This window comes from Typopeltis vanoorti, chromosome 4 (genome assembly GCF_054136105.1).
Source record: "Typopeltis vanoorti isolate ZY-2024b chromosome 4, IOZ_Tvanoo_1.0, whole genome shotgun sequence".
NCBI lineage: Eukaryota > Metazoa > Arthropoda > Arachnida > Uropygi > Thelyphonidae > Typopeltis > Typopeltis vanoorti.
In genome coordinates, this window is record NC_143552.1 from 85,372,080 (window position 1) to 85,396,222 (window position 24,143).

At 35.2% G+C, this 24,143-nt stretch overlaps 1 protein-coding gene across 1 annotated transcript in view; it reads left to right on the forward strand.

Annotated features, from left to right (window-relative positions):
- LOC150107469 (isocitrate dehydrogenase [NADP], mitochondrial-like) overlaps nucleotides 1–24,143 on the forward strand; it is a 192,837-nt gene that overhangs the window by 125,379 nt on the left and 43,315 nt on the right. Inside the window, exons 6-8 of the mRNA XM_090391891.1 lie at nucleotides 2,717–2,853; nucleotides 8,319–8,470; nucleotides 20,649–20,761. Of these exons, the coding sequence (XP_090248017.1) occupies nucleotides 2,717–2,853; nucleotides 8,319–8,470; nucleotides 20,649–20,761 (402 nt within the window). The remainder of the gene's footprint in view (nucleotides 1–2,716; nucleotides 2,854–8,318; nucleotides 8,471–20,648; nucleotides 20,762–24,143) is intronic.

The window sequence follows — 24,143 nt, forward strand, 5'->3', positions numbered from 1 at the left end:
CAAGATCACTTATGATCACTCTCACCAATTGGTGGCAGTGTGGTCTTATTCAATACAGTCAAATTCTCAGATATAATTACTAGGTGCACTCTCAAACCCATAGTATATTCCATTACATGCTGTCTCAGGTAGTTATCCCTTAATAACTGCATAAAATCCAATTCCTTTCTCCCATGTGTCCTCTCCTCTTTCCAATCAATGTTACCATAGTTGAAATCCCCCATAATAATTGCCCTCCTTTCACTCATTGCATCTATTTTCTTATGCATACTATCTCCACCATCTATTCCATCACCTGGTCTATAGTAGCACCCAACTGTATATTTTATTCTGCTAGTCTCAATCTCACACCAAATAGCCTCAAATGTGCTCTGTTCACCATCCTGCAGTTCAACTTCTATTCTCCTTGGCTGCAGTTCATCAGCTATCATCAACAACACTCCTCACCCCTATTTTTTTCTCTCTGTCCCTCCTGAACACACCATGCCCTTCACATTCTATCCCATTAGCTATATCATCTTCTGTCAGCCATGTCTCACTAATGCCAATAACCTGTGGCCAGGAAGAGCCAACCAAGGCCAAAAATTCTTTCTTCTTGTTCCTAATACTCCTTGCATTAGTATACATGAAGGGCAGAAGCCCATTAGTCCCACCCCTACCTTGATGCCTTATACTAACTGCATATCCCCCCCCAATAGCTGTAGTTTCCCTGATTCTGCACATCCACCTTCATTCAGCAACACTTTTTCCAGTCTCCACACACCAAATCCATTCAGATGCAAACTATCCATCTTGTATAAGTCCTTTCGCCCATCAAACTCACTCCACACATCCACAAACTCCTCACCACTCCTCCTGCATAACCTGTGCATAGAGGTATTTGCAGTTATGGCCCTCCTCAACTCTTATCTGTCATACTGCGGCAACAGACTCACTATCTTAACTCTCTCACTCTTTTCTTTTGCTTCCTCTAGTAATTCAAGTCCTCTCTCTCGTAGCAAATTTTTCACCTTTTAAATCATTCGTTCCTGCCACTACCATCAGTTCTTTCACCCTCTGCTTTTGCATTCTAATAGCCTCACTTACGTCTGTAATTTTTACACCCGGTAAGTACGATTTTGTCAAACTCTTTATCTATTACACCTCTTACCATTGAATGATCGTACAACACTCGCTCCTTCATTTTTCTTACACTCCCGAGCATGCTCTCATTTTTCTTATCACACATTTGCTTTTTTCCGTTAGCTGATGCACTTGGTAAACAATTTTGTAATCGTTCCAGCTGCTGCTTCTCCCTATGTATCACTCCGTGCAACCTTGCAATCTCCCTCATTGCAACTTCATTTTTTTTTATCAGTCAAACCATTCTCTCACTCTGCACTCTTACTTTCAACATCACTCTCAGTACTATCTAGCACTACATCGCAAATTCCTGTCATATCACTATTTTCTATCACATTCTGGCTTTCATCTACTTTATCAATCTCGTGACCTGAGACACATCAAATCCTCGCTTTCCTTACACTTTCCCATCACTATCATTATTGAACCAAACTCCAGCCGCTCTTGGAAAAGCATACATCCTGCAGATGTTACACTGAACGAACTCTCTATGGTTAAATTTTTTAAACAAAGACGCCAATGATTTGGACGCCATTGTCTTTCTTTGGTGCCATATGCTACACTACGTATCTATGGTATTTTTCAGATTACTAATTTAATACTAATTAAACCAAACTTTTTGTGCTAAACAGATTAACTCTGCAATATACTATAATTCTGGCACAATTATTAAACTGATAACACTATTTTTTTAGAATTAAATAACTTATCTTTCGGAGCTCTTCAAACATAGTCCTACCATCAACACACCTCCCCTAACAGACTGTATTTTACCAACATGATAATAGCTACCACCAGATTTGTTAACAGTTTCCCTAGGAATCATGTCTTATTAAAGACATAAAGACATGATTCCTAGGTTCCTAAGATTACACCACAAGTTTAACTCCAAGCAACCATCAAAAAATCTACCATAGAACAGTCCTGCTTAGAGAGCATATAGTAGGCTTCAGTTATCCCAAACTGATGGACAAAATTATTTGTTTCATTCAAAGCTGTGGAACAGTATACACAGAATTACATCTAATAAAACTTATCACATTTCTACAGTCAACAAAAAAAAAAATTAAAGCAAAAATTCAACAACTAATTAGTGGAGAAAGGACAGCACATCGAACACTTACCTTACAAAAAAAAAAAAAAAAAATTCCACCACTGCTTTTCAAGCAGTGGTGGTTTTGGATAAGTCACTTCTGAGATAGTTACAAACTCTACAACTGTATTTAAAACATTTGGCTAGTTTCTCAAATGTTTCATGCACATTGTATGCTAGCAGAGGAAAAAATTTCTAGTGGATTACATGCATCCACTCAATTCCACTTAAAGTGGAATTGATTGGATGTGATTGAGTTCTATAAATAAATACACTGCGGTGTTTATTTATAGAAATTAAAGATTAATAAATACTACACAAAAACACTAAAGAATACTTTTTTTAAAAGAAGAGAGAAAGCAGCCTATATCTCATTTTCTTCTAATTTCCCTTTTAAATATATTTTAGTTAGAAAATATTTTATATTTTTGCCACTTGCATTGCATAGAACTTTTTTGCTTATTAACGCTAAATCAGTTATAAAATCTATAAATATTCTAGTCAATTCGTGGCTTTGCCTGCAGCTGTTTTGAATATGCTGTTATGAAGAAATGGCCGCTCTACCTGAGTACAAAAAATACTATATTAAAGCGATATGATGGGCGCTTCAAAGATATTTTCCAAGAAATATATGAGAGGTAAGGTAAGGAATACTAAGTATAACAATTAAAATTTTTCTTTATATTTTTATAAGTAGGTATCAATTTTCATTTTGATTTAAATTCCCATTATTGGGAATTTAAATCAAATTCCCAATAATGTTTCTATTTTTTACAACAATCCCCAATGCAAGTGTGTTCATTTGCAGTATATCATTTTTATGTACATCCTAACAGAGAACTAGGCGAGTTATACTAATACCTTAAAACAGTGTTTCTCAACATGGGGCATATGCCCCACAGGGGGACAATTAGAAAATGATGTTGCATTCGTCACCTCATCACTGATATACTCAAAACGCTCACCATTGTTGGTGAGGGGGGGGGGGCATCAAAATCGTTGAGGTGGGGCATGATCCAAAAAACGTTGAGAAATACTGCCTTAAAAGAATGAAAATATTATTTTTATTTTTTTCAGAAAATATAATTTATTTAATAATGGCTTTTGTATAGATTAATCTTTCATCTTTTGTGAGCATTCTTTCATTTATCAACAAAGCTCGATCATTCTCTAGATGTTTTTACCATTGCTGAATACAACACTGTATGCTCAACCCATAAAAATCTGACGTCAGAGCTCTTCACAAACAGCTTCTTTCAGCTCTTTGTCATCTGCAAAATGGTATTTCATTTTGTTTCTTTTCACTTTTCTTTTCAATATGATATTCAGCTTTATCCAAATTTTCCTGGAATATTCTGTGTGTTACATGAACAATAGGTATGTAAGCCAGCATAATGAAATAAATAAAACTTAACAGTGATCATTTCCTATTTCAAATCTCCCGTATGCTTATGGCCTAAATCAGTGCAAAGATGTCACTGTCAACAATAACATAAGTTTTTTTTTATTATTATTATTTTTTATGTCCTCTCTCTATGCAAATTATTTGGGTCCATCTTTGTTGGACCATTGTATCAGTAATGACTAGTCCTTGTCCTGAAGAGAAATCCAGCAGATACTTACCAGTATTGTTAGCTTTGTTCTTTTCTCTAAATTTTCCAGAAACATTCTATATGTTACATGAAAGATTGTATTTAGCATAAAATTTTTGCTCTAGTGTCTAGGGCAGTGGTTTCCAAACTGTGTGCTGCAGCTACCTGGAGTGCCACAGCACAGTTTGGGACACAGGTTTGGTGCATTAGTTGTTAGGACACAAATACTTATTAAGTAGTTTGGACATAACCACTTAATAAATAGAACTAATAGGTATTTCTTTTGTTCTAGAGAGACCATGAAAAAATTTCTGAGACAGTAAAAGTGCTGTGAACCAAGAAAGTTTGGGAACTGTGGATCATTTTCAGTATCTTTCAAATTAAACATGTAGAATAGACAACTGGAAGAATAGAAAACTACGCAACAATTAAAATATTTGAGCTATTCATATATGATATTACATAATGTTACACAGTCTAAAGTACACTGTGGTCCTTACTGCATAAATTGAAGCAAGAGATAATTTAGTGATTCAAAAATACTGTTGACTACAGAACGTGAAGAAGTATTTTCCATAAGCGAGATAACTTTAGACCATCATTCTGTCCAGATTTTGGACAGCAAAGCATGCTTTCACAACCTCTTTTTATAAACATTCCACGAGATAATTGCTTTTGTGAAGAACCTTAATGTTCATTGGAACATTGCATGTTCTACTAGGAACAGACTATTCTGGTTCATGGAGTTTAATGTAATCAACATGCTTGTCACAACAAACAGATGTTGATCTACCTGTTTGCCCAAAGTATGACATTCTACACTGCTTTGGTATTTGATAGACCCTGGAGTGGGCCAAGAGTAGAAGTTTATCCTTAGCTGAGTTGAAAGAAAAAATCAGAAATCATTTAAATAGGAAAGGATGCCTAAAGACCAACAGATCTAAACAGTTGGCTAATCTTTCAGAAACACTCTTAAGGATTGGTAGCATGATGGACTACCTCTGGGGATAAGTGAAAGGAAGCCCTATAGCCATTAATGACTTCATTAATACAAGACTCAAGGTAATTTACTTCTTGAGACAGTAGCACTTCAGTCTTCAGTAAGGCACAAAAAAGTGAGCTTGATGTAAAAGAGTCTTAATGGTGCCAGATTTTTGACAAGGATGATGATGATGTAAAAGAGCATGAATGTAAAGTCCAATATGAGTTTTCTTTCTAAAAATGGAGAAGTGAAGGTTGATAGGGCTGTTGAAGAAGGTCTAAAAACTCCATCTAATGATTTTCTTCTCCTTCAAGAGTGAACTGGATGTAATGATGGATTCTCTTAAACTTTGTGATAAAATCTTGAAGTTCAGTGGGGGAGCCATGCTAAACTGTAAAGATCTCCATTTACCTGTACCATAAGGAAGGTTTAGCAGAGATATTATCTAGTAGCATTGTTCAAATTCACCATCTCCCCCATGAAAGTACAACCCATTGTTGTACTTTCAGTCTGTTGGTAAAGTTTATTCTGAAATGTGAAGTAGCCAGAATGGATGATAGTCTAAAAGGTTGAATATTATCCACTGGAAAGTCTTGCTGGAGACAGCCCAGGTTTCATGTAGTGAAACATTATTAAATAGAGATAATATCTGAACTGAATAAAAGATCAAAATAAAGACAAAGCTCTGAGATCTTTTCTTTAAAATGAGAAATGGTCTTCATAAGTAGTGGATTGTTTCTTGATCACTAAAAGTAATTTAGAAACTTGCTCTGCAATTTAGTAGCAAGAAGAACCAATACATGCACAATGAAATATAGTCTTTGTGAACCTTACAAAGTCTATTCAGTCTTTGAGGATGCCATGATTTCTGTTTTTTTTGACAAGAGATTCTATTAATGAATGTATTCAGTCTTTTAATATGGCTGGTAGTAGCATCCCTAAAAGAGGATGATTATGTAGAGTAGTCATTGAGCATTAAGTTAAGTTTTTTGTAATATCCATTGCAGTCTGAACTACTAATGTTTTCCCTTTATCAGCTTTATTAATAATAAAATTATTAGTATTTTTCCTTAAAAAAAGAGAGGGAGAGAAAAGGGCCTTAATTTCTAGGTAAGATGAATTAGGAGGTGGAGGCTTGGACCTGGTAAGGTTTTGTGCCATTTGAAAATGAACACGATTAGTCATATACAAAGGAACAACACATAGCACTTTATCTGTAGCAAGTGCTTTTTTTTTTTAGGATAGGATGGGATGGCATACAGTTCCATACAGATGTGATGCATTTAGAAATTTATAATAGTCATTAATTTTTTACCTAGTATGCAAATAGGCTTCGTTATTTAATGAAATTTAAATTTTTCACTACATTTATTATTAAGACATTTGCTATATAAATTTTTTTATTAAAATTTATTGCATATATTTTATTTATTTTTCATGTACTGTACAATAAATTTATGATTAATAAACTGTATGTTATGTGCTTAATCTGCTGTTCTTAATGTTATCATGCTATGAAGTGGCAATACCTTTTTATTTCCCCTGCTAGCAAAGAGTGAGTACCAAAAAAAAAAAAAAACTTTTGGAGCTATAGCAAACCTTCAGAATCAACATTTGTTTCTTTAATAGAGAGAAGTTCATCCAAAATATTAATCTCTGTCTCATTAGGTACCTGCAGATGAGAAAGATGACTGATGTCTGTTAACTAGATAATCAAATTTTTATATAAGCCAATCTTCATGTAGTGGCAAAGACCTTGTTGGTAGAAACAAGATAAAAATATAACCTCAAACAAATCAGGAGACAAGGTTGAGACCAATTCATCATGAGTAGACTTAATATGTTTATTTAATAAGGCAAGCATGTTTTGGCCTCAAAGAGCGGTGAGATTAATAAATTTGCCTGCTCATGCATAATTTGGTTGTGCCTATGATTTGAGTTTGATGGATGTAAAGATTTATAATGCTGATGGACTGCACTTAAATGGGTTCAGAGTTAGGTGTCTAGAGAGAGCTTTGTTCACTGAGAGTATGGAAGTGCACAGTCAGGAAAATTAAAGAAATTAGGGTGGAGGCATCCATGAAGCAAATGAGTGTGAGATTGACCAACAAGTGCAGAATCTTGTCTCTCAAGCATAAATATTTGAATATTGTAGTCAATTCAGGAAGCAAAAGTGGTTGGTTCTAAAGCGATGTAGTTTCTATAAACTAATGCCAGAAGAATCAGGAACAAGTGGGAGAAGTTTTTGGCATTGGTTAGTGCAACCTTACCAAATGTTACAGGCATTAGTGAGACCTGGCTAACAGCAGATGGTATAGTTACAGGGATTGAATGTAATATATTTAGTATTTTTTCAGGGAGAATAGAGTAGACAGGACGAGCAAGAGTACTGCTGATAATAGCAGATGAATTAGAGCTAACATAGGAATAGGAGTCAGTAGGGCAGTTGACAGTTCTTTTGAGTCAATATGGTGTGAGATTGGGCCAGTAGGACAAAATATAAGATGTTGCTGCTATAGGCCAGGGATGATTTCGAAGACATGCATCAGCAGATTAATACAATGAGTGCAAATCGAGTAATTATTATGGGGACTTCAACTTTGGAGACATAGAATTAGAAGAGGAGTAAAGATTACGTGGCAGAAAGGAAATGGAATTTTATGCACCTGCTAAGATAATTACTTGAAGCAGAATGTGGTGGAGGGGACTTGGGGTACAGGAATATTGGATCTAGTTATAGGATCAGAAGACCTATCTGTAACTAATGTAGCTACATTACCTCTGATTGGGAAAAGTGATTATGTGGTCTTGACTTGGGAGGTAGCAAAACATGTGGAACTACAAGGCAGGTGATTATGATACACTTAGGGGGCAGCTTGAAGCAGTACCATGGCGTAAAGATCTGTAAGGGAAGAATACCCATAGTGCATAAGGTTATCTGGAGGAAGAATTATCACATTGTATACCCAAGATCAGGAGAGTAAATTGGGTAGGAATTAAATGGATGAGTAGTATCATTATGCATGAGCTGCACACAAAGAAAATGTTGTGGAAGTTATATAAAGAGAAAGGTGATCAGCATGGTAAGGAAGGCAAAATCAGATTACAAGAAGCGATTAGCCAAACAGGTGAAAGGAAATCCAGAAGAGATTTTTGTTATGTGGCAGGTAGGTAGGAGGAAGAATGACTGAAGGATAACTTTAATGAGTGCAGATGGTAGAGAAGTAACAGGCAGATGAAATTGTTGAGCTACTGGCTGATCATTTTGCAAGGGTATATCATCCAAGTGAAGATGTTACTATAACAGAAGTTACAGGGACTTGTGTGAGAAGAGAGGTTGATGAATTGGAGGTACTTATTATATTGCAGAATCAGAATTATACACATTTAGTGACTGTTATGTGCCTTTTTAAACCAAACTGATTAAGATAATGGATAATTAACTAGCTCAGAGTTTCAAATAAATGGTATAAACTAGTACAATACGTTGCCCTTTTTGTTTGTTAAACATCATTTGTTTATTTCTCAGGGACTACAAAAAAAAATATGAAGATCTAGGCATTTGGTATGAACATAGGCTAATTGATGATATGGTTGCACAAGCCTTAAAGTCTTCTGGAGGTTTTGTATGGGCTTGCAAAAACTATGATGGTGATGTACAATCAGATGTAGTTGCACAAGGTAGGTATATGTTTCATTTCTTAATATTTTAGCTTATCTTTTTGTATAAACTGAAATAAATATAAAGAAGCAAAATGTGAAGTAGATATATTGCTACATTGAGCCCACTGCTCCTTCACTGAATGAAAAAACTCAAATGTACAACAGTTGTTGCAAAAACTGAATAAGAATTCAGCAATAGGGACTGATAGGATAGCAGTGCTAACAAATATTCAGCTGAACTGGTTGTTCCTTTGACCAGGTTATATTTTGAGTCTCAGAACAGAGCATTCTTTCCACTTCAGTAGAACAAGATTTTACTGGAGTAGAAAGAATCCATGATAATCCCATTCCACAGGAGCTCAGAGACCCGATCTGTCTAACTATTGACCTGTCAGTATTTCTGAAGTGGTAGTGAAGGTTTGGAAAAGTTAGTTGCAGCTTGTATACAAAAATGAGTTGACAGAGAATCTGTACTTTGCAAACAGCATTAGTTTACTAAAAGAAGATCATGTTTAAGCTACTTATTCACATTTTTGAATTTATGTTGCTGTTGAGTTAGACAAGAGGGGATGGATTTTGCAAAATCCAAGAGGGAAACTTTTGACCGGACATGCATGGAAGACCATGAATTGGAGAATGAGCATCAATAAGAGGATGGCTGTCTTGAGCACATATCAAAAAACTGGTGTATGGGGGAGGGAATCTGGTGTTCAGTGATATATCACGGGAATCATTCGTTAGTCCATTGTTATTCAGTCTTTACATTAATGACATTGGAAAGGGCTTGACAGGTGAGGTACTACTACTACTTTCCGATGATGCAAAGGTATGAAAGGTTAATCAGGGATGTAGCTGATATGCAATACTTGCAGGATGATTTGAACTAGGAATTGTAGGCATGTGAAAATGACTGTCACTTTAATGTTAGTAAAGTTATGCACTGTGGTGTACTGAGATATCCACATTATATTATATTGGTGGGATTATGCTAAGGATCTTGGAGTTTTAGTAGATAAGAACTTCAAGTTCAAGAACCATATTACAAATACAACTCAAAGGATAATCACAGCTCTAAAACAAACCTTGACGTGTAAGGATAAAAAAGCCATTTTTTTCTCTTTACAAGGCCTTGATACAACATCACTTGTCAAGAAGGGGGGGGGTTAGCGCTAAATGTTTCTCTCATAGAGTGATGTGCAATTGGAATGGATTGCCTTTAGAAGTTGTTTGGCTGCTAGTGTGAATAAATTCAAGAAAAGCTATGATAGTTAGTGTAAGTGATATTTGGCCTTCCTTGATGAGTCTCTGACTCTCTGGAGAGCTCTCTTAATAATGATAATGCTATTAAAGCCAGGATCATCTGCAATTTTACAGTATCACAACATTCACACACCAAACAAAATTAATAACATATTTATGTATTTGCTAATATTTCACTGGATTTCTAACCATCTTTAGAGCACAACCAGTTTGTCATAGTACATAATCAGTAATTAAGGGAAACAATTTAAAATTGTAATGTACCTATGAAAAGAACTAATATCCTGTTTTGGTACTATTTAATCTTGGATAAAAGTAAACATTTACATCTGAAAGTGATTATCCCCTAGATTTTTTTATTTTAATACAGCCATACTTACTGAGATTTGGGAAGCATTGCTACTGATTCTTAAAAACACTCTCTTCAACTTGCAATGACTTTGATTTCCATGTAGAAGTTGGGTTTTCTATTTCTATCATCCAGCCTTGTATGAAGTGTAGTTTGCAAGTCCTCACTTGTCATATAATGATAGTAAATGTGTTGTGTTTCTGGTGTATTTAAACTTCCCTAATATGTCGGGGGGGGGTATGGGAATATGTAGTATTATATCTGTTTTATAGGGTTATAGTCATTGGCTAAAAATGTGTAGCAAAGACAGTTGAGTTTAGTGACAAAAGCTACATCATTAGAACATATAGTCCTGGTTCTATGTGATTCGGTTGTAATGTGTTACTTTAAAACACTGTCATTCTGGAGCAAATGGTCCTGGTTATGTAACACAGCTTTTACACCAGACTAACCCACTTTCGCCACACATTTTTTTGGACAATGGCCATAATCCTTATAACATAAACTAAACATCAGATATCCTCTCCTAATACACAAGTCTGCAACTATCTCATATATCCAGAGCACTCAATAATACAAAATTCACACCGCATTCAAACCACATATCAACTCTCATCTTTTTACTTAAAAACAAACTACTTCCTCTGTTGCATCCAGTCATGAAATGTCTCATACCTGTGAATCAGTGTAAGAAATATGTCACTCATGTTTACCATTATGGCAAATCAAGACTGGTAGACCACACTTGAATCATCCACGATTAGATGGAAGAAACCACATTGTAACATTAGGGTATCACAAGTCAGAGAAACTTGTTTTGGTTTTTGGAATCATTGGTGATGGAAAAAATCCCCTCCCACTGAAACTTCAATAAGCATGGCTGTGTTAATTTATCAGAAATCTGAGAGACAGTCATTTTAAGACCATCTTTAACCCAATACCTATAAAATATGTTTCTTATGTCCACTATAATTTTAATTTCTTCCCACTAATAACAATTGTGAGTGCTTAGTGTATGCACTGTGACAAATAGTTTGTGCTCTGAGATGCTTGTTAGAAATCCAGTGAAATATTGGCAACTAAATAAACAAATATCTTATTTATTTTGTTCTTCTGATGTTATGAATTATAGCATAAAACCTAAGTAAACTGTTAACACCTAACCTTGTCTGCATCTGAAGCCAGAATAAGGTGTCTTTTGAGAAAGAAAGACTTTTTATATATATACAGTATGTGTGTATGTTGCCCTGTCAGAAGTATCCAGATGACAGTTGTCTGGCAGGCCATACATGATGGATGCAGTCAGTAACATGTTGTGGAAGGCTGTGTACAAGTTGCTGACACTGTTCTGGTGGGATACATTGCCATTCGGTCTCCAACCACTCCAACAGTTGATTGTGGTTGGTGACAGATGGCTTGAACAGGAGTATCGAGCATTCCAGAATATCTCACATCACTTCAGTCAGGTTCAAATCAGGATTCTGGGCCAGCCAAGGCAACAAGTTAATGCCAACCTCTGTAAACCACCTTTGTGTTGTATGTGCAGCATGGCATGCTGCATTGTCCTGCTGGAAGAAACAATTGGTTGCATTCCCATAATGTGTAGTGTAGAATACAAGACAGTTCTTGGTCGTATCTCTCATGAGAGCACTTCCAGACCTACACACACACACACACATCATCTCATTGGTAGAGAATAAAGTGACTCTTATCCTTCCACATCACTTTTGATTGGTCCAGTGCCTGATGCTTGACACCAGCACATAAGCCGCTGAGCATTCTCCTCTGAGATGAAAGGCTTCCTCTTCACAACCCTGCCCAAAAAATCCTATCCCATGAAGGGTGCACTGCACTGTTTATGTTGATGGGCCACATTGTGGAAGGAGAACCTGCAAGGTCCACTGATATAGCAGCTGTTTGTAGCAGTCAGAAAGGATATGGGGGGGGGGTCTTCCCAGTTGCAGTGCAACCATTGTAGCACCTTGCTTCTCATATTTCTGTACAATTTCATGTAATGTGGATCATGGGTGTCTGGTCAGAACACTGATCTCACGGATGGACTTGCCACTTATATGGCATCCAATGAATCATGCCTCATTCAAAATCACTTAACTGACATGTCCTGGGCATGCTGACCAGCTGTGTTCTGCAAAACTGCTGCCTTGGATGTCTGTTACCTTCCTTTTATAGCAGATTCCATGCAGTGCTTTATGGGAGGCCAGTACATTATATCTAAGGGGTGTCTGGATACGTTTGGCAGGGCATCATACATATAATCCATTTTAAATTGAAGGCTGCCTGATATTAGACAGCTGAATATAAATTCAGACATTTAATTATTTTTTTAATTTAAAAATACAAATTTTGATGCACAAATGTTAGATATTATCACAATATATTTAAAGTTTCAAAAAAAAAATTTTCCTTTTGCTTTCAAAATATCCTAAGAAAAGTTTCAACAACTTTACTAAGAAATTTCTTTTTGTATCCAACAGGCAGTGCTTTCTCTTGGCAAAAGAAGGGTCCCTATGGAGGATTACCAACCGTGTAGATATTCTCAGAGAATAGACATTATATAAAGCAGATGTTTTTAACTGGCTTATATTACTATGGACCAGGGAGATCTTTTAACATTTGCCTGGTCCATACTAGCCCATGTTATAATCACAGGTCACTTCATGCACTCCAGAATGTGAAAGAGGATTGAATTTGTTCATTAGTGGGTTGTGTCGTTAGTTTGAATTGTGGATATTGAGCATAGTATACAAGTTATATTTTTTTAGTACTTTAATTATCTTTTTAGATATGTCCCAGATACGAGGTGGGAATAGTGATGCTTTGGTCTTGTGTTCGAGGATGGGAGATGGGGGGGGGGGGCATCTGGTACAAGGATAGTCTGAAAAGTGCTCGACCTAACAATGAAAAACCGAATTTATAATTTCAAAATTATTTTTATTTTTCAGCATAACCTCCCTTAAAACTAATACATTTATTCCTGCGATGCTCCGCCGCCATTATCCCGACCCTGTAGTGGTTCTTGGGAAGATCTGCAAAATACCCTTCTACAGCTGAAATCACCTCTTGATGCGAAGAAAAATGCTGACCAGCGAGGAATTTTTTTAGTTTTGGGAAGAGATAGAAATCAGAGGGAGATAAAGCTGATCAATCAGTGGATGTTCCAACAATTCATAGTGCAGATCCCATAATTTTCCCATTGCCAAAACACCTTTGTGGGCAGGTGTTTTGCATAATACTCAATTTTATCTATTTCAAGGGATACAGACAACACTTTTGCTTCAGACAGCTATATAAAACAAACTACTTGATAGAATGACTTGCAATTTCAGATGGATGCTTATGACAGATGTACCAACTTAGAAAGAAAAATGTTGCCAATAGTGTTGCCATCTATGGTCAAGGCCAGGAACTTTTCAGACCACCCTTGTATTTATCTCTTTTGCAAGAGCTATAACCATTAGCCAAAAAAAGTGTGGCAGAGGTAGTTGAGTTCTGTTGCAAGAGGTGCATCACTAGAACAAATAGCTGTTGCTCTGTTGAGCTAACATTTTCAGGATCCATTACTGTTGGACAAGTGTCTTCCAGCATTAGCTTTCTGTAAATAGAAAAAAACAGTGAACCATCTGAAAAATGTGTGTGTGTGTGTCAAGAAAAGGCAGTTATTTGGTGGCTTTTTCTAACTTGTTTTCAGGATGTTAGCTGTTTAGATGAGTTATAAAGGAATCTAAAACATTTTTCCCATAGGGCCAAATTTTCAAACACATCATTTGTGCAGTGCAGCTACAATAAAATTGAAAATAGCTGTGCTAAGTGCAAAATGTTCCATGTAAAACTTAGCCAAAAGAGAGGGAAGGAACCCATTCCAGCCATGAATTTGTTTGTATTTTTCATGCTAAGAAAAATATTGTAAATTTGAATAATTCAAAATTGTTGGAGAGGAAGAGAAGTATGACTATTAAATCAAGAGTCTGGTGATTGTGGTGGCACATGTTAAATAAGGAGGTGATATCAAAACTAACCATGATGTCATATCTTTAAAAATTCAGGGTCACAATGCTTAGTTTTGATATGATGTCCTTATTTACTAATATACCACCAACACAGATTCTTGATTTAATAAAGTTACACTATTCTCCTTCCCTGCCTCCTGCATACCTGACATTTTTGAATTATGTATATTTACTATGCTTGCAGGTGACTTGGCAGGGAAAATACAAACAAATTAATGGTACTGTGATAGGTCCATCCTCCTTTCCTGTTTTGATCAAATTTTACACGGTATTTTTGATCACCTACTTCCAAACCTTTATTCTGGCTGCACTATGCAGATGATATGTTTGCCATTTGACTCCATGGGCAAGATACTTTAGATTATTCAGTTGCTCATCTAAATAGTCAAACCACCCCTCAAATACACTTTACATTAGAAACAGAATCAAATAACTGTTTGCCCCTTCTTGAAACACACACTAGTACACACATTTTGCAAATGGTTCACTCACTATCTTTTCTATTTATAGAAAGTCATTGTGTATACTGGATCTTAATATCTTCATTTTGAATGCTATCTGTTTACTCTCCTCATTTTTCTCAGAACTATCTTATTAATGTCAGCCTGGCTGATGTTGGTTAAGTGGTGTACCTGCTCTCCAGCCAACAGATTGTACGTTCATATCCTGCTGTTGGGCATGGATGTTTGTGATTGTCTTACCTTGTGTACTACTATAACCTTTGATGTGATGCAGTGTGACCTTTTGCTGTCCTTGTGCCATTAAACCCATAAATCATCATCATTTCATGTTTATAAGTTAAAATGGTTTTAAACACCATCTTGTATCCTGCAAGTTTAGTGTTTTGGCTAATTTCCCCATTATTCCATTTAAATTAATTCAAATGGCTTCTCACCATACTAGCTTTACTTATTCTGTTGTCTGTTTTCATATGTTATTGCCATATTTGCTAAAAATTGTGCCTAAATTGCTGGAATATTGTTCTGTAGATTCTCCATTGAGAATGCAGTTGAAATTTTCCATGTTCTTTCCTGTTTTCATAGTTTTGGAAACAGATATAGAATATAGAGCTAGAAGAGATATAGAAGATATGTATACAGTATGTAGAAGATAAATATCAGAAAAGTGGCAAAATATTTTGGAAGCTGTTGAAAAAAAGCTTAAAAGTGGATGAAGGCATACCCTAAAAGGAAATAAGATCTGATAAAAGTGACATAAAAACATAAAAGATATTCTGATATCTGTACTAATAGTGGCTTTGAAAAATTGTTAAATGAGAAAAGCAGTGACAGTACACTAGTAGAAATACCCATGAGAAATGCACTCAGAAGTACATATCAATACTTAAAATAGAAAAACCATCGAAACTGGAATGAATAATATATTTGACCAGAAATGCTTATATTTAGAAGGATAAAAAGTGTACAGTAGTTCAGAAAGCCTTTACTAAATTCTGGATGACTAAAGTATAGCCCACATCTTACCTATCTAATCTGTAAAAAGAGAAATGAAACCAAATGCAAGAACTCCAGAGAAGTTTAATTGCTAAGTGTTTCATGTAATTATGCATGTACACATACTTAAGAAAAAGCTAAGAAGAATTGCAGAAAACAAATTTTAGGAAGAACAAGCTGCAATCTGGCCACATGTGGATTATCAATATCAAGTTTTTACTCTTACGACAAATAAAATCATGAGAATATAATTAGGATCTCTGTGTAAATTTGAAAAAAAAGTATACAACAAGATACCAACAGAGAACTGGATTATGTTGTGTAAGAGGAGCATAAAGCAGAGCAGTATGTAGTCTATAAGCTGTAAATCAGCATAGATATAAGATTATATCTATAGCAATAATATAAATATAAGATTTTAAAAAAAAGTTTACAATTATTTGTTAAGTTTTACAGTGATGTTCCCTCATTGGTGCAGGACTCTAGTGTGCAGAGGATTTGAAATTGGAAATGATCACCATTTAGTCTTGAGCAGGATAAAATTGAATTTCATATTGAAAAGAATGACATGTAAGAAAGTTTTGAAGCAAATAAAATTTGAGCAGCTCTCAGATGTGAACTGTAGACTAAAATACACAAACATTATTCAAGAAAAAATGAAGAGTTTGAGAACAGGAAAGAAACCTTGGAGATTCAGTAGCAAACCCTGAAGAAAACATTGATTGATTCAGCTAGAGGCATGTGATGAGATCTGCAAGGATAGAATAATCAGAACTCCATGGTGGACACAGGAAGTTAAAGAGCCAGTGAAAGAAAAGAAGAAAGCATATTAAAAGTTCCTGGCATCGTGTGCTCTTAATACAGAGTCAAATGTCAGAAAACTAAACACTCTGTAAACTAGCTAAACAAAAGTCATGGGAAGACTTTGGTAAGAACATAGAAAATAAATATCACGAAGGTGGCAAGATATTCTGGAGGTTGTTGAAGAAGCTCAAAAATTTAAGAAAGAGTACTGTAAAAGGAATTAGAGTTGATAAAGGTGACATGAAAACTGGAGAAAAAGATATCCCTGAAGTATGGAGTAATTATTTCGAAAAATTGCTAAATGAAACAAGAGGTGATAGCACAGTGGTAAAAAAACACTCAACAAGCATACAGCCAGGAATACATATCCATACCTGAAGTAGAAAAAGCCATCAAAAGCTTGAAATGTAGAAAGGCAGCAGGAGTAGATGATATTTGACCAGAAATGCTCAGGTATGGAGGTATAAAAATCTTACAGTGGCTGCACTGCATAGTTCAGAAGGCCTGGACAGAGGGATGAATTCTGGAGTAGAGCTCTCATAATACCCATATATAAAAAGGGAAATAAAACTGAATGTGAGAATTACAGAGGTATTTCCCTACTTGAGTGTTCCTGGTAAGATTTATACAAGTATACTTGAGAAATGGTTGAGAAGGATTATGGAAGGGATGCTTAGTGAAGAACAAGCTGGATTTAGGCCAAATAGAGGCTGCAGGATCATATTTTCACTTTAGGACAAATAGTTGAAAAATCATGGGAATATAACAAAGATGTGTATTTAAGTTTAGTAGATCTGGCAAAGGCATATGACAATGTTCCCAGAAAAAAACTATTCAAAACACTACAGTTATATGGGGGCATTATATCAAGCAATACTTAGTCTTTATTTGAGTTGTAAGTCAGCAGTTAGAATTAAGTACAGGAAGATGGTTTAATGTTAAATCTGGTGTCAAACAGGGATATACATTATCCCCTCTTTTATTACCTATATGGATCACATTATGAAGTAAAATGGTATTAAACCTGATATCAAAATTGGAGATGTTAAGCCCAGCTCTTTACTTTATGCAGGTGATGTTATGCTTTTAAATAAATCCAGTACAATTCTGCAAGATTCCCTAACTAAATTGAATAACTGTTGTAAAATTTGATAATAAAATGACCGACAATGAAAATAGACAGAAACTTTGAAAATATCAACTGTATCTTGAATGATGAACCTATAGAACAAATAAAATATTTCAGCTATTTATGCACAATTTTTAGTGAAAATGGCAAAGTAAATATGGAAATAAACAACAGAATTAGCAAACCTGGTATGGTAGGATGTCAACCGAATAAATTTATATGGAATAAGAGAGAAATTAGTCAAAACACTAAATTAGCTGCATACAAAACAGTGTTCAAACCAATATTAACTTATGGATCTGAGAGCTGGGTTAGAAATAAAACACTTGATGGCATCAGTGGTAATATCATATTAAAAACGAGGATATTAGGAAAGAATTTGACATTATTACATGCAGGAATGTGTTAGCAAAGCTAATCTCGGGTAGTATGTTCACTTAAACAGAATGGGAGAAGAAAGATTAGCAAATCACATGTTCTCTGTCAGTTTGGCAGGAAAAAGACTCAGAGGAAGACCAAGATAAAGGTGAATTGATCAATAAAAAGTGCCTTAGAAGATAGAAATATAAGATCTGGTAATGTTGGAGTGTTGACAGATAACAGATTGATTTGGAGGAAAATTGTTGATAGGAAGTTAGTAATGATGCAAGTTCTTCATGTAATACTATCATAATATCCTGTACACTCCTTGAAGTTACATGTCAAGAATTTGATATGATGAACTGTAAAATTTTTTGTCTAGTGTAGTTTAATTAATAAACTAAATTCTAGGCCAATAAAAAATTAAATTAGTAAAATCTGTTTTGAGTTTAATTATCATAGCTTATGTTTCATTTAATCAAGTCAAAATTAATAAACTTGTTATAGTTGCCAATGGAAATTAATCACAAGGGCTCCCCCACCCCCCTTATTCACCAGAGCACAGCAAAAAGTGGACCTAGCCTTTATTTAGCTTACAAATGCATTTTGGCTACCGAAAAAGTTAATAACACACTATATATATCACCATCATTTTTTTATGGTGATAAAAAATGATGGTACAACATGACAAAATTTCATGCTGGCTGGGGCGTCACCCGGTTAAACAAGGCCCCCCCGTTGTTTTCGCCAGGGAACCAGGGCGAACAGCGAAAAGTCAGCTACTGGAACAAATCTGAAAATAAACCCCAACTCAACATCACCAGAGTTAAAGATCGGTACTATCAATGTAAGAAGCCTGAATGGCAAAGAAATGGAGCTAACTGAGGAATTAGATAAGTACCAGATCGACATAATAGGTATGAGAGATATGAGATATAAGAGTCCTGAGAAAGATTATAGACATGAACAGATGGCATCAATGGCAATATCATATTAAAAACGAGGATATTAGGAAAGAACTTGACATTGTCAGCATCCAGGAATGCGTTAGCGGAGCTAATCTCAGGTGGTATGGTCACTTAAACAGAATAGGCGAGGAAAGATTAGCAAAACAAGTGTTCTCTGCCAGGTTGGCAGCAAAACGACCAAGGGGAAGACCAAGATATAAGTGGATTGATACGGTACAAAGTGCCTTAGAAGATAGAAATATAAGATCTGATAATGTTGGAGTCTTGACAAGTAACAGACTGATTTGGAGGAAAATTGTAGATTGGAAATTAATAATGATGTAATTTTTTCATGTAGTACTATCATATCCTGTACACCCCTTGAGGGTACATGGCAGGAATTTGATGATGATGATGATGATATATATCACTTTTGCGAATGCATCCAAAAACTAAATAACTCACTGATATACAAAAGTACAGTAAAATGAACAAAAGCTTACCTTTAAATCTTTTAATCCTTTCAAGTTGATTGAGAGAAGAAGTGCATGGAAGGGTAGCAAACATGGTGAAAGAGCAAACTACATTGCGCGTATATGGATTGTGGTTATATTTGATAGGGGGTGAAAGAGCGGAATGGAATGGGGAAAAGCAGGGGACTACTGTACACATATTCAGGAAATGATAAAACAGAGATGTATTTCAAATTCTTTAACTCTGTATCCAAGAATGAACAAGATTCCAGTCAGTCATATTCAAATTGCATAAGACATAAAAGGTCTTTAATTTATAATGAAATAGGAAAAAAAAAAAAACAGAAGTTTTTTTATGTATATTGGTTGATAGGTTTTATTGAGAGTATCTAAGAAAACCTCATTCTCCCACTTTCCCTCCCTCCCCCAATTCACGGCATAACAGCAAAGGTAATCAGCGGTTTCTCAGAAATACCTAAAACAAAAAGCATTGCCTAATTTTTGTATTTTATTTATTATGATGAAAGAAATAAAATATATATTACTTTGTGAGTATTTGACCATTGTTTTTGCGACTTATGGCTTGATCAGATGAACAAGGTTCACTAAATTGCCATTGCATTATTTTATGTAGAGGAAAATCTCATCATCTTGAACTTCATACTATTTGTTTTTGGAGTTACCTTTGTCTGCCTTAGTTACTATAATGTCTTTGTTACGTTTTAAGTTCAAAATTGCCTTCCTTTCCAAGGGTGTAATATTCTGTTTCAGTGGTTTTGCTGTAGAAAGGATGATTGTACTTTTGAATCTTATTTCATTTGCTATTGTCTCTGAGAGTGGAGAAAGACCTTTCTCAATATTGCATATAAAGTCTATTTTTGGGATATGGTTAGGCGCAATAGAATAGTTAAAACCTTTTTTTTTTTTTTTTAATTACGAATTGATTATATTACAAAGATCGATATACTTTACTATTAGTTTTTGCTAACATTATTTTGAATTGAAAGTTTTTCCACTTGGTTATACTATAAGTTAAAGATGCCAAGAAATTATATTTTTGGTTTCATCCTTTATCCAAGTGTAAGCAAGCAAAGTGACGTCACGCACAAACTTTGTTTGCTTACACTTGGATAAAGGATGAAACCAAGAATATAATTTTTTGGCATCTTTAATTTATTGTTTTGAATATTTCTGAGAAACCACTGATGCCCAGTAAGCTAAAGATTGGCATGTATTATGACAGTAATGGGTTCAAATACATAGTAAAATACTGGGTTATCATTCTTCAGTAGATATATAATATATAAACATGCCTTTTATGATTGGCATTAAAGTTTTGAATACAAAGTGTTTATTTCAAATTATATAATTATGAATGTTTTTATTTCTTAGGCTATGGTTCATTGGGCCTCATGACAAGTATCTTGGTGTGCCCTGATGGGAAAACCGTTGAGTCAGAAGCTGCTCATGGTACAGTAACTCGCCATTACAGAGAACATCAAAAAGTATGTGAGGGAATTTTATCTTGTTACCAGTGCATAGTTTTTTATATATATATATATATATTAGAAATTGCTTACCCATTCTCAGATATTATAGTAATAAATTCCTCTATAGTTCAGTCATGAGGGTGACACAACATTTGTTTCTCAGTTTAAGTTTAAATCCCATCTGAGATGGGAATCATATAAGGGAACCCTTATATGGGCTTTAACTGAAAGCAAATTAGTTTCATGAGGAAATGACAGTTTCTTCTCTTGGAAACTCATACTTTTCCTCCTCCAAAACAAACTGGTCAGAGAACATATACAATTAATATACTAGTCTCATGATAAACATTGTTGCTTTGGCTGTAATTACATTGAACTATTTGAATATTAACTGTAGATTGTTGATAGCTTCATAAAAGTTATGCTGATCTTGATGTGATCTATATATAAGTATAATGTTTATAAATTATTAATAAGTAAGTGTGTTGAGAGAGAGAGAGAGAGAGCAATTATAAATAATAGTAGAGAGTGTATGATTCAGAGTTACACCTAATTTAACCTCAAACTATTTTTCTTTATATTCATCAATAAGGATCCATTTACACTATACAGGCTTGTTTTGAGGTTATGTCTTGGCACTTTGCATATCCTTTGTCAAAAGCAGAAACCCTTATTATATACCATGATTTCTTGATTATTATTAACATTGACCTCCATGGAGTCAGAGACTCATCTTGGGAGGTACACACTATCAAAGCTCATCCAACTGTGCCTTAAACTGATTCAGTGTGTCTACATTCACAACGCACTCAGGCAATGCATTCCACTCATCAGCCACTCTCTGTGCAAAGAACCTCCTCCTGACTCCTCTGCTCACACCCTCCTTATAGTTTTCTACTTCCCTCTTTCATTCTCTGAAATATCTCTTTCATGTTAGCCTGATAACAACCTCTGGCTAGCTGATATGTCTCAATTATATCTCCCCTCCTCCTATTCACAAGGCTTTGCAATTTACATTCTTTCAATCTGTCTTCTTACTCCACATTCCAAAGACCACTTACCAAGGAATCTTCCCTGGACCCTTTCTAACATATCTCCTCACCATTAAAAACTGGTGATCAAATCTGTGCACAATAATCCATACAAGGTCTGATCAATGCCTTATGTAATCTCAGAACTGACTTCAGTGTTGACATCTTTGCTATTTGAATTCTTTATATTATCTATTCGTAAATTATATCAATAACCTCAACATAGGAACAGAATTTATCTTAGAAAATAAAATGTCATTCGCTTATTATATAAATCAAGTGGATATTAAATCCAGCATTATTTCAAAGCCGAATACAGAAACTATAAAAGTTTCATACGAAATTTGACCAGAGAGCTCATGGGAATACTCTTGTCAGCATTTGCAGGTTACCCTAGCCAGACCTTATAGGAGAGGTGATCGGTATATTTTTCTTTATTTTAGTATTTACTAAAATAAAGAGCCATATGGCTTCATTTTGCTGATGCAAAATTATATAAATCAAGTAGATATTAAATCCAACGTTATTTCAAAGCCGAATACAGAAACTATAAAAGTTTCATACAAAATTTGACCAGAGAGCTTACAGGAATAAAATGCCAGCATTTATGAGTTGCCCTAGCTGGAGAGTGAAGAGATATAAATCCACTTGATTTATATAATTTTGCATCACTGAAATGAAGCCTTATGGCTCTTTATTTTAGTAAATGTCATTAGCTTATTTTTCCTTGACATGTTGTTGCAAGAGAAGGGGAAAACGGAAGTTCTTTATGCAGTAATAAGTTCCTCTGTTTTTCAAACTATGCTTTTACTGATTTCCTTCATGAATGAAGAAAACAAAGTTCTCTACAATAAAAATACAGTAGACCTCTCTACAGTAGACTTGGGTAATGATGACTTTTATTTAAATTCATAGTACTGACCCATTCTTATCTTAACACCAGCATAAGAACAGAATCCCCCCCCCCCCCCAAAAAAAAAAAAAAAAAAACCAAGAGCTTGCTTTTCTGTAACATTTAGGCATGAAGAAATCTTTGAGACATTTAATGTAACTGATCCACCAGTTAGTTTTGCCTGGTTGCCAAGACTAAAATAAAAAGTTATTCTGGTAATATAAATGTATGTCATGCGTATACAGGAATACTATGCTTTTGAAATTATTAATGAATCTCTAAACTCACCAGTCTTCTTACATAAGTCCATCTATAGGACTTCTATATTTACACAATACATAGTCCTTTTTTGGGGGGGGGGATGGCATGGCATACTGGCACTTTTATTAACAGTGAACTGTGACATACATATCAAATATATATATATAGGGGTGCTTAAGGGTCAAAGCTGTATAACTGAGAGGAGACCTCCACATAGCCTTTAAAGGAATGCAGAGAACCGACCAGGGCTTCTGACCTAATGTCCAATCCTCACCTTCTCGTGGTGCACCCTGTTGGGTATCTACTTGGATACTGAACGAACGAGGTTATGCTGGCAATTTGGGATTTAGCTGACCAAATTGTATTCTTATTGGTTAAACCAAAATAAAAAATGATGGTACAACATGACAAAATTTCATGCCGGCTGGGGCGTCGCCGGGTTAAACAAGGCTCCCGTTGTTTTCGCCAGGGAACCAGGGTGAACAGCGAAAAGTCAGCTACTGGAACAAATCTGAAAACAAACCCCAACTCAACATCACCAGAGTTAAAGATCGGTACTATCAATGTAAGAAGCCTGAATGGCAAAGAAATGGAGCTAGCTGAGGAATTAGATAAGTACCAGATCAACATAATAGGGGTGACTGAAACAAAAAAGACCAAAACTAGTGAAATCTTTCTGAGCAATAAATACAAAATGTTATATTCAGGCAATGACAATCAAGGAAAAGAAGGAGTAGTCATAGTATTCAACACAAAATACGAGGCTAATCTTCTTGAATGGCATTCAGTCTCAAGTAGAGTAATGTGGGCAGATATGAGAATGGGGAACTGGACAATGAGACTTATTTGTGCCTATGGTCCCACAGAAAGTTCTACTAAGGTAGAAGTGGAGGAATTTTTTGAGGCTTTAGAAAAAGCCACTGACACAATGAAAAATGAAAAGTTGGTCCTTGTTGGGGATCTAAATAGCAGAGTAGGAAATGATTGTGAGACATACAAAAATATTTTGGGAACATTTGGAGAAAAGAGCAAAGCTAATAATAATGGCAAATATCTGTTGGATTTCTGCTCAGGACATGGACTGGTTATTACTAACACCATGTTCCAACATAAAAATGTGCACAAATTCACATGGAGAGAAGAGGCTAGGAATAAGAAAAGTCTCATTGACTATGTTATTGTTGATAGTGATGTTTTCTCCCTGGTGCAGGAC